Source organism: Mya arenaria, chromosome 12 (assembly GCF_026914265.1).
Source record: "Mya arenaria isolate MELC-2E11 chromosome 12, ASM2691426v1".
Taxonomy (NCBI): domain Eukaryota; kingdom Metazoa; phylum Mollusca; class Bivalvia; order Myida; family Myidae; genus Mya; species Mya arenaria.
Genome location: NC_069133.1, coordinates 8761263 through 8773433, shown reverse-complemented (window position 1 = coordinate 8773433; position 12171 = coordinate 8761263). Strand labels below are relative to the sequence as shown.

The following is a 12171-nucleotide window of genomic DNA, read 5'->3' as shown; positions in this document are numbered from 1 at the left end:
GTCCAATACCCTTCCAAGTTCATTCAATTCACTAAATACTTCACACAGTTGTTCAGGCCCATCACATAATGAGGTAAGATAACTCCGTATTATCCATTATACAAATTACGGCCCCTGATTGACTATGGAACTTGGGTTAAAATTTTAGGGCATGTTGGGATATTTATGACTAACTTCTATACACTTCATTCAATTGACTAAATACTTCACACAATTGTTCAGGACCATCACACATTGTGGTTATATAACTCCATGTTATCCTTTATACAAGTTATGACCCCTGATTGACTTGGGAACTTAGGTTAAAATTTTAGGGCATGTTTAAGTTTTAGGGAAAGTTTGGATTTTAATAAAACAAAAACTTCTATACCCGTCAATTTACTTTGCACAATTAATGACGCCCAGCTTACTAAGGTTACATAACTCCATTTTAACCCTAAATACAAATTATGACCTTTTTTCTTCTTTTTATTTTATTTGACAGGCACATTTTATATTCTTAACCAGGTTTTCACAAAAGAAAAACAAGTTATTAGAATGACTTGCGTCATAGTTTGGGCGGGCTGGTGCAAGGGCAGGGTCAGTCACCTTATGTATCTAATAATTTTAGCCTGGTTTGACATATAGTGACCAAACTTGGAATATAGGAATAGTTTATGGAGACCTTTCATGGGATTGCATTTGAGCCCACTAGGATCAAGGTTAAGGTCAAAGTTACTATTAATAGAAATATGGTTGGTATTGAATATCTTAAGGTTTGGTCGACATATTGCAAATAAACTTGGTATATATAAACAGTTTATAGAGACCTTTCATGAGATTGTGTTTTGGGCCCCCGAGAGTTATGGTCACTTTTTAATTTGATTTTTTTATTGCTTTTGACAGGCACATCCCATAGCGTAGTCGAGCGCGCTGTCTTTTTTCCGCTCTTGTTACTTTTCTCCTACATTTTTGAAACTAATGTTGTTTAGAACAGATTAGATAGATTTATACAAAGATCTGCCTTTTTCATCCAACAATTATTTATTGTTTCAGGAAAAGCTTGCGTCCAGGATTCTTCATTTTGGGATAGTTCCATTGCTTGCCTTTTATGATGATTTGCATATAGATCAGCATGTGACGGGGTATGCTTTTCTTCAGTTCTATACTTCACACCATACTTGTCATTCAAATAAACAAAATAGTATTAGCGTGGGCCGGCATCAGTATTGTACACCAATGTTTGGACATAATATCACATTATTGTGTGTGGGTCAGACTTATTTCAGTTTGTTTACCATTCCAAAACTTGCAGAATTCCTTATTATGGTTAACTATTGAACCTTCATTCTAAATGCAATGTCTTAAGCAATTTAAATACATGGACCTGATTCGTAAATTAATGGACATTACTTAACACATATTAACCCAGAGTTATGGGCCATGCTGGCTGCTGTAAGTAGGCAAATTGACTTTCCATATTTAGCAATAAAGGTAATTTAAGATTGTAACCACAGTCATGCTTAAAACCTGTAAGGCTGTAATTTCATATTTAATTTTATTGTTCCACTGTTTGTGAAGATTTGTGCAAGTGTTTCTGAAAAAAATTCTTGAATATTGATGCTGTTGATGGTTTCTTCTCTATAAACTTCTAAATTTAACTAAGTTGTTGATGTTTATTCTACACATAATGCCTTTTTATAGGCAAGTACACGCTCAATATGTTTAAAAACTCAACCTTTTAATCGAGTCATAATGTGCGCATTTTTATGTAACTAAATACCTTGACTTATAAAACTTTTTGGTGAGCACCCATAATAAAATGCACTCAAGTCCCTTCATCAAAGCATGTAGTGAAGGACTTTTACACCGAACACCATTTTGTTTCATTTTCCTAAAAAGGTATTAAAAAGGTAATTGTAATTTCAAACTTGTATACTCGCGCGAAAAACATTCTGGTTGTAGAAATGCCCGGAAACCGGTCTTGTCTGACATGTTATAAAATTGATTTTAAATTTAAGACAAACAGAAATCATCAAATACGCACACTTGCACATTTAAGTCAGAATCATATTTTTACTAGAACAAAGATAGTTGGGGCAATATATACGTGAATGTGTAAAAAAAAGTAAAAAAAAAACTTTCTCTTATTTATTCTAAAACTTATCTATATGTAATAAATAGAAAAAATATCAACGTTCTAGAACATTCTAAACAAATCGTGTTTAATGAATTCTGAAAATATCATAGAGAAAAACAAAACATAAGTTTACTTAAATGAATCTAGGTAACTTAACAACGAACCAAGATAATTTAAAAGAAGTACTAAATTTAGAATACATATACATGTATCAATAGGCAATGAATGTCATTGAAAATTAAGCACTAAGACATAACACAAATAAATGGGTTTTACAGTTCCTTTTACTTTTCTAACAGTATTGCGCTGAAAATTGTCAGCATTTGAGAACATTCTTAAGCTACTTCATTACTGGAGCCATATTTAGAACCTAGTTTATATACTGATGACGTCACAAAATTACTATGTATCATGCAATGTCCTCATGGTGAGCTATTGTGATCATCCTGTGTCCGCTTTGGCAATTATCGTTATCAGTAGGCGTCAAATTACCTCTTCTCATAGACCACTGGGCCGATTTTGCCCAGAAACATCCTAGCATTGGTCCCTTTGAAAATCTTTTCATGAACAGTAGTTTGACTTCTGGGCTTGTCTAACTTGTTTCCATTGCAGTACTGTATGGGTCTATTCCACAAAATGTGAAACTCTTTCATAACCTGTACCAGTTGGCTAAAATTGTATGAAGCACCTTTGAGTGGCCCTCTTCCTAGATTTTCAAATGGTGACCATTGGGTCAAAACTTGATCCACCCACAGGTCACTTGTTTTATATACACTTAAATAGGAAGAAGTTTGAAATTCCTTCTTTCGTGAACTGCAATGGCTAGAGCTAAACTATTTGCTATATAGCATCTTCAGTGATCGTCTTAAAATTGTTCAAATGGTGACCCCGGTGTCAACTTATTTGAAAATTGTATGAAAAAAGAATTTACCTCGATGACCTTATAACCATTATTCTTGAAACTCGTTGAAAACTAGGTGAGCGATAAATGGTCACTTTGGCACTCTTGTTATGTTGACTTTACTGGAAACTAAACACAGATTTTTGGAGTAAAGGGATTCATATTTTATGCGTTGTTACATCTGTCACTTGCTAATGCCGCTTTGTGTATTTTGTCTACTATCTTTACTCATGTTAGACACATTGATTGTAATGTACTGTACATAGTTATTTCTTGTGCAAATTATAATGGTGTTTAGTGTCACAAATATTTACTTTGCTGACCGCTCAATATTGTTGAGTCTCAATGAGAATTAATAGGTCAGCAAAACTTCATATTGTCCTCAACAGATTAGTCTACAATTATGAAATATATAACAAATATTTCTCTTCAGATACTACTATTTTGTGTCACCGTATTTTGAGGGAGGAACTCTCTTTAAAGCAATCAAAGAAGACACTGCAATAATAGATTCCTCAGACGGACATGTAAGAATGTGTCACAAAACGAGATTAAAGATTATCTACCAAGTGGCTTCTGCAATTAGTTATCTGCATACTCCTGTAGAGGGGTTCAGGTAAGTTTTTCACAATTTTAGATATTTTCATAATTGATGGTGTCATCGTGCAAAAATGCATTGAAGTGGAAAGGCGAATTTTCAAATTGTACCAGTTCATCTTTTAATTTATGAGCATTTGAAGTAAAAGTTTTTTTTACAAAAGGGATAACAATCATCATTCTTTAATTTCAATTTTTGTGTGAAATGAATGTCTTGTTCCATAAAAGTAAAAATGTTCTTATAAATATTCAAAAAAGCTTAGGACGACCAAATGAAAAGTTTCATAATCAGACTGATTTCCAGCATTAATAGATGACTTGTGTGTTTTTTCAAGATTGAATTTTCCTCCTGTTTATCAAATAGCAAAACATTCGGCGGCAGCTGCAATTAACAAATAAAAAACCAAAAAAAGCCTGATGTAAACCTTTTCACTGCTGGAATGGGCACGTGTAGAAAGTCCCACAACTCTCTCCGAAATATTTGTTCAGTTCTGCCCACTTGATCACCCGAAGAAACAGACTAGTGTTGGCATTCACTTGTGGTACTCTTGTTTCTGAATAGTGATCGCAATGGCTAGATGATCACAAATACCTTGTTTTAATCAGGTTTTAAAAAAAACCCAGGTTGTAAATTTGAGAAGGTCGTTTGGTGGACGGTCCATCGTCTTCCTTGTTGTTCTCGCTATTTAACTTGAGAATACTTAACGTTAAGTTATAATATTTGATATGAAACAAGCTCATGTTGAGAGCTTGTACCTTGGGATTGCTTTCGGGTATGTTGATCAAGGTCATGATCGCTGCAACTAAAACAATTGTTTCCGTTAAGATTAACGTATAGAAAGGAAACATATTTGTTATTATTTTTATTGTTAATATTGTAACTTACTTCAATAAAGCAGATTAATTGTGGCTTCAATACATTTACTTTAATATGTTTTAACATTATAATCAAAATGCGAACTGCATATATTTTGCAAAACATCGTTTTACCCATTAGCGAAAACTCATAAAACAGTCGAATTTTTTTATTATGCCCCCCTTTGAAGAAGAGGGGTATATTGCTTTGCACAGGCATGTCGGTATGTCGGCCGGCCGGTCGGTCCGTGGGTAGACCAAAGCATGTCCGAGTGATAACTCAACAATTTCTGGATGTATGGTCATCAAACTTCACATGATGGTTGGGCCTGACCAGTAGATGACCCCTATTGATTTTGGGGGTCATCGGGTCAAAGGTCAAGGTCACAGTGACCTTTAATGGTAAAATAATTTTAAAGCTTGTCCGAGTGATAACTAAACAATGCCTGCACCCATGGCCCTCAAACTTGACATGGAGGTTGGGCCTGACCAGTAGATGACCCCTATTGTTTTGGGGGTCATCAGGCCAAAGGTCAAGGTCACAGTGACCATGAATGGTAAAAGGTCGTCCGAGTGATAACTTGACAATGCCTGCACCCATGGCCCTCAAAATTGACTTGGAGGTTGGGCCTGACCAGTAGCTGACCCCTATTGTTTTTGGGGCTCATCGGGTCAAAGGTCAAGTTCACAGTCACCTTGAATGGTAAAAGGTTGTCCGAGTGATAACTCAACAATGCCGGCACCCATGGCCCTCATAATTGAATTGGAGGTTGGGCCTGACCATTAGATGATCCCTATTGTTTTTGGGGGTCATCGGGACAAAGGTCAAGGTCACAGTGAACTTCAATGGTAAAAGATTGTCCGAGTGATAATTCGACAATGCCTGCACCCATGGCCCTCATAATTGAATTGGAGGTTGGGCCTGACCAGTAGAAGACCCCTATTGTTTTTGGGGGTCATCGGGCCAAAGGTCAAGGTCACAGTCACCTTAAATGGTTAAAGGTTTTCCGTGTGATAACTTGACAATGCCTGCACCCATGGCCCTCAAACTTGACTTGGAATTGGGCCTGACCAGTACATGACCCCTTTTGTTTTAGGGGGTCATCTGGCCAAAGGTCAAGGTCACAGTCACCTTGAATGGTAAAAGGTTGTCCGAGTGATAACTCGACAATGCCTGCACCCATGGCCCTCAAACTTGACTTGGAGAATTGGCCTGACCAGGAGATGACCCCTATGGTTTTTGGGGGTCATCTGGCCAAAGGTCAAGGTCACAGTGACCTGAAATGGTAAAAGGTTGTCCGAGTGATAACTTGACAATGCCTGCACCCATGGCCCTCAAACTTGACTTGGAGGTTGGGCCTGGCCAGAAGATGGTCCCTATTGATTTTAGGGGTCATTGGGCTAAAGGTCAAGGTCACAGTGACCTGGAATCGTAAAAGGTTATCCGAGTGATAACTCGACAATGCCTGCACCCATGGCCCTCAAACTTGACTTGGAGGTTGGGCCTGGCCAGAAGATGGTCCCAATTGATTTTAGGGGTCATTGGGCCAAAAGTCAAGGTCACAGTGACCTTGAATGATAAAAGGTTGTCCGTGTGATAACTCAACAATGCCTGCACCCATGGCCCTCAAACTTGACATGGAGGTTGGGCCTGACCAGAAGATGACCCCTATTGATTTTAGGGGTCAAAGGTCAAGGTCACAGTGACCTTGAAAGCGAACTCGACAATTCCTGGACCTATGGTCATCAAACTTGACATGAAGGTTGGGCCTGCCCAGTAGATGACCCCTATCGACTTTGGGGGTCATCAGGCCAAGGTCAATGTCACAGTAACCTTTAACGCAAAAAAGTTAACAAATCTTCTTCCACTGATTTCTCAACAATGCCTGAACCTATGATCATTAAACTTGACATGGATGTTAAGCCTGACCAGTAGATCACCCTTATTGATTTCAGGATTCATAGAGCCAAAGGTCAAGGTCACAGTGATCTTGAATGGTAAAAGGTTGTCCGAGTGATAACTCAACAATGCCTGAACCCATGGCCTTTAAACTTGACTTGGAGTTGCATCTGACTTGTAGATGACCCCTTATGTTTTAAGGGGTCATTGGGTCAAAGGTCAAGGTCACATTGACCTCGAACGAAAAAAACTTGTCTGTGTGATAACTTGACAATGCCTGCACCCATGGCCCTCGAACTTGACATTAAGGTTTCTGGTGACCAGCTGATGACTCTGGATTTTGAGTTCATAGAGTCAAAGGTCATGGTCATAACACACTCTATCCTCACACTTTAATGGTCATAATCTTAAAACTGCCTTAACGGCAACAAATCAGCTGTCATTTCGGTCCATGCATATTTCATTCAATTGTCCATATAATCCTGACAACATGACGCTCAGGGGGGCATAATGTTTGACAAACATCTCTTGTTTAAAAAGGTGATGAAAGGGTCAACTGACACTTTTTTGGACCGGAAATGAGACCTTTAAATTTAAAACTAGTACATATATATGTCTGTTTAATGTCAAATTCATTGTCTTAAAATTCTTCAAATCCATGATCTAAAACGGGGCTTTGTTTCCTTGTTTGAAATATGCTATGGTAAATTCACAATCTTTGGCATTTGGTGCTATTTTCACAATTCCAAATCCAAAAAAGGTGGAAGGAACACTGATTGGCTTACATGGCTTCCTACTTTTACTTGGGGTGCATACTTGGTGACTGCTTACTTCATGATCACACCAAGGTAAAAGATATATGAGAGTCAAAAGACCCGTCTATGCAGTCTCGTGAATATGTTTTCTAGTTTGCCATATTTGTCTATGAGTAATAGAAAGTTATGCACGAAGGTAAGTAAAACTCCTACTTTTTAGCTCATCTGAACACTAAGTGCTCAAGGTGAGCTATTGTGATCGCCCTGTGTCCGTCGTCCGTCGTCAACAATTTGACTGTTAACACTCTAGAGGTCACAATTTTGGCAAAATCGTAATGAAACTTGGTCAGAATATTACCCTCAATGAAATCTTGGACGAGTTCGATAGTGGGTCATCTGGGTTAAAAACTAGGTCACCAGGTCAATTTAAAGGAAAAGCTTGTTAACACTATAGAGGTCACATTTATGACTGTATCTTCAGGAAACTTGGTCAGAATGTTAATATTAATGATATCAAGGTCAAGTTCGAATCTGGGTCATGTGTGGTCAAAAACTAGGTCACCAGGTCAAATTGAAGGAAAAGCTTGTTAACACTCTAGAGGTCACATTTATAACTGTATCTTCATGAAACTTAGTCAGAATGTATATATTGATTAGCTCTAGGCCAAGTTCGAATCTTGGTCATGTGCGGTCAAAAACTAGGTCACCAGGTCAGATTTAAGGAAAAGCTTGTTAACACTCTAGAGGCCACATTTATGACCATATGTCCATGGAACTTGACCAGAATGTTATTCTTGATGATCTTTAGGTAGAGTTTGAAACTGGGTAATCAGAGGTCAAAAACCAGGCCTCTAGGTCAAATCATAGAACACTTTGTAAACACTGTAGAGGTTACATTCTCTCTTTGATCACCATGAAACTATGTCAGAATGTTTGTGTTTATGAAGGCTATGTCAAGTTTGAAACTGGGTATCCTGAATTCAAAAACTAGGTCACAAAGTCAAATCATAGAAAACATTGTTAAAACACTGTTGAGGCCATATTTTCTACTTTATCTATATAAAACCTAGTCAGAATGAACTTCTTACAGAAAGGTAAGGTTTGCAACTGGGTCATCCGTGATATTAAAAAAATCATCCGTGATATAAAAAAACAAACTTGGTCACAAGGAAGGATCTAAGTAATATATTTTTTAATTCCAGCAGGTATAAATGTTTTCATTCCATACTTCATGAATATATGCTGGTTTATTGAAAATATAGTCTGTAAATTAATAAAAAAAGTCTTTCCATGATGTAGTCAAAAGTATGTATAATAAGTTTTCAATGTTTCATGCATTTTCATGTAGAACAAGTGTTCTTATCACACTCACTGCTAAAATACATTCTGAATTAAATGAAACAATTTTCATGTTTATACTCCAACCATAACAGGAATAGAAAATAAAATGTACAAGCAAAGACAAGTATGCATCCTTTCTAAGGTAGCAGACCACCAGACTGACATTTCAAATTCTCTAAAACTGTAATACCCTCAACTTAAATATTAAAATGCAGAATTGAAAACTAGTCCTAAATTTGTTTTAATTAAGTCCCCTCTCGTTGCACTTTCCATCGCCCTGAAAAACACTTATTCCCTCCCCCTGTCACAATTGGCCTCGCCCTGAAAACACTTATTTCACACTTGAATTGGATCAGATGAGCGATACAGGGCCTTCAGGGCCCTCTTGTTTAGTACAAATTCCTTATTTTTCCTTCTTTTCTCCTACTGTTTGGTAAATTTTATTCCTACTTTTCCCCTTCTTTTTAAAAGAAGTTCACTTGACAGCCTGCTACCGATATAATAGGGTTATACAGTACACCATGAATTAAATAACTCTGAAATTGTCTGTCTGCTGCACTGTGATATCCACTCTGTTTCTGTTACCAGCATGCAATGTTTTCAAAACACTTAAATGTCCAATTTTCGCCTTATGACACAACACCCACAACCCGTTGATATCAACCAAAGTCGTGAAGCGAATGAGGCAAGCATGTGGGAGACATATGTTATTTTTCCAAAAACAACTTATACGTCGTGTAGGGGTTTTCATCAATTCTGTGACAGCTCTAGTTTTTACAGGAACGATGTCTTGCATATGGACATAAAGTCCCCAAACATAGTCCTGGATTTGATGTACAATGCAAGATTGATCGATTTTGGATTAGCAAGAGAGATGAAGGAACCCAATGACTCACTCTTGCTCACTGAGAGCACAATTTGCGGAACTGAAGGCTACCATCCAACAACAAAATTTAATCGTTTGACCAAATTCCATGACTACCACAACTTTGGAGTCGGTATGAATATTTGAATACGTTTGATTTTCAGGATTGTTAACCGAAAAATGTTTTGGGATCACCTGGCGCACTTATTTCTTTGCCAAATCTCACATTGTATTAATGTAAAAAAGTTTATAGCATATAGCAATACGATCACAGTGAAACATGAGTATGTGCCAAAACATTTTAATTTTACAACCAAACGGTTAATATAATCATTACATTACTCTAGCCAGATCATTTCTCAAATCATCCCTGTCATCCATGTTTGTACCGAATCTACAATACCATTAAACAATTATATATGGATGACCTATTTAAATAGATGATATCACATTTTTTTGGTAACAAATGATGAACAATTGAAGAAAATGGGTCTTTAATTATTTTCAAATGTGGAGTTTGAAAGGTTTTCAACCAAATGCCAGTGTCAGTTCGTGGCAACTTTCTACCATTTACTACAATGATAGGTGCTTGAGAAACGGAACTTTTCCCCCAAATGCTTCGTGTCATTTCGTAGCAGATTTTGCACCAAATGCCTCCGATGATGGAAATTGGTATAGTAGTAGTATTGGAAGGTTTTCTACCATTATTCCATCAAATGCCTCGATCAGTTTTTAAGATCTGTTTTTGGGGGGTCAAAAACTGCCAATTCAATGTGGTACTTGTCAGAAAAAAATCAATCATCCTGTCCAATCTGCTTCGCATGGATGATAAAGTATGCATAAATCAACCTATTTAAAACATGTAACCATTTTGCAGTCATTTAGTTTGCCTACACTAGTAATAAATTAAGTAATGAAATAAATGAAATCATTTACATTTGACCAAGTTTACAATCCGTCTGCGTTTCTATAACCTGAAGGAATCATCATAATAGTTTATGTAAAATGCAGTTTGGCGGTATCATCAGCATATCATTATACAAAAGTCCTTTACACCAAAGCCACCCAAGAAATTAATCAAGTTAAAATTTTCACCAACTGCCATATCCACAATTAACAAAGTCCAACATTTAACAAATGACAAAAAAACAACTAAGTTCAAATGTTAACCTTATATCACGTCCAGTTGGTGAAAAGGGGGATCGAGATTTCATTGCAGTTGTTGATATTTTTGATTTTCCACCAAGTGCCACCATTTTTTCTTCAATTATCACCCAAATCATTGGCGTTTGGTGGTAGTTTTGTGTTAGTTGGTGGCAAATTTAGTGAAGTAACTATGTTTATGGGTCAAATTATTAAAAAAAAATGAAGGTAGCATTTCCCTTGCTCAATATAAGTGTCATTATGAAATAGAGCGATGTATGTCGGGTTCAAAATTAGGTCAAACACCGTAGAAAAGTTCAAAAAAGTTATCACAGATCATTGATAAACTACAATAGTTCAAAATCAAATAAATAAATTGACGGGGTATATTTTTTCTGACCAAAAAAACCAAACCTAATTGTCTGGTAAAGTTTAAATATGGGTCATGTGGTGAGAACATTACCCGTCAAACTGTAGAAGAATCTTGTAAAGTCAATAGAAGGTTTTACTTCCATCGTCTTTGTAAAATTTAGGATAACGTTCAATATCAGTTTTGTCGACTGAAAAGACGACATATAGGGGTTACTTTTGTCGGCGGCGTCGGTGGCAGCGGCGTCGGTGGCAGCGGCGGCGGCCGCGTCCCATTTTCGCTTGTCCGGGGTATATCTCCTAAACTATTAGTGGTATAAACTTGAAATTTCATATGTAGATAGATCTAATTGAGGGCAAGTGCAGTGCACAAAAACCGTAACTCTTGCTTCTATATGTTTAGAGTTATTGGCCTTTGTTAATTTTCATGCTTAAAGTTTTGTCCGGGGCATAACTTGTATAATATCAGAGTTATCAACTTGAAACTTCATATGTAGATAGATCTCATGGAGGGCAAGTGCAGTGCACAATAACAGTAACTCTTGCTTTCTTAGTTTTAAAGTTATTGCCCTTTGTTAATTTTCTTGCTTACGTTTTGTCCGTGGCATATCTCGTAAACTATAGGAGGTATCAACCTGAAACTTATTCCGTAGGTGTATCTGATTGAGGGAAAGTGCAGTGCACAATAACAATAACTCTTGCATCTATATGTTTAGAGTTATTGCCCTTTGTTAATTTTCATGCTTAAAGTTTTGTCCGGGGCATATCTTGAAGAATATAAGAGGTATCAACTTGAAACTTCATAGCTAGATAGATCTCATTGAGGGCAAGTGCAGTGCACAAGAACCGTAACTCTTGCTGCCATATTTTTAGAGTTATTGCCCTTTGTTAATTTTCATGCTTAGGTTTTGTTCGTGGCATATCTCATAAACTATAGAAGGTATCAACCTGAAACTTATTCCGTAGGTATATCTGATTGAGGAAAAGTGCAGTGCACAAAAACCGTAACTCTTGCATCTATATGTTAAGAGTTATTGCCCTTTGTTAATTTTCAAGCTTAAATTTTGTCCGGGGCATTTCTCGACTAAAAGAGTTATCAACTTGAAACTTCATATGTAGATAGTTAGATCTTATTGAAGGGGATAGCAGTTGACTTCAGTATTTATTGTGCTCATTTTTGCTTATAAAACCAATTGCTTGCTCCTGGCTTAACGTTGTTACCTTCAGTTCAAATGCCACCTACACTTGAAAGTTAAATGGCAACATCATTGTCTATAAATGAATAAAATGCCAATCTAACAGCTATAATGTCGACAGTAAATAATT

General features: G+C 36.8%; 1 protein-coding gene across 1 annotated transcript in view; it reads left to right on the top strand.

Moving 5' to 3' along the window:
* Positions 1 to 12171, top strand: part of LOC128211482 (uncharacterized) — a 93788-nt gene that overhangs the window by 67885 nt on the left and 13732 nt on the right. The window contains exons 16-18 of the mRNA XM_052916323.1: positions 1036 to 1124; positions 3454 to 3636; positions 9249 to 9466. Coding sequence (XP_052772283.1) covers positions 1036 to 1124; positions 3454 to 3636; positions 9249 to 9466 — 490 coding nt within the window. The remainder of the gene's footprint in view (positions 1 to 1035; positions 1125 to 3453; positions 3637 to 9248; positions 9467 to 12171) is intronic.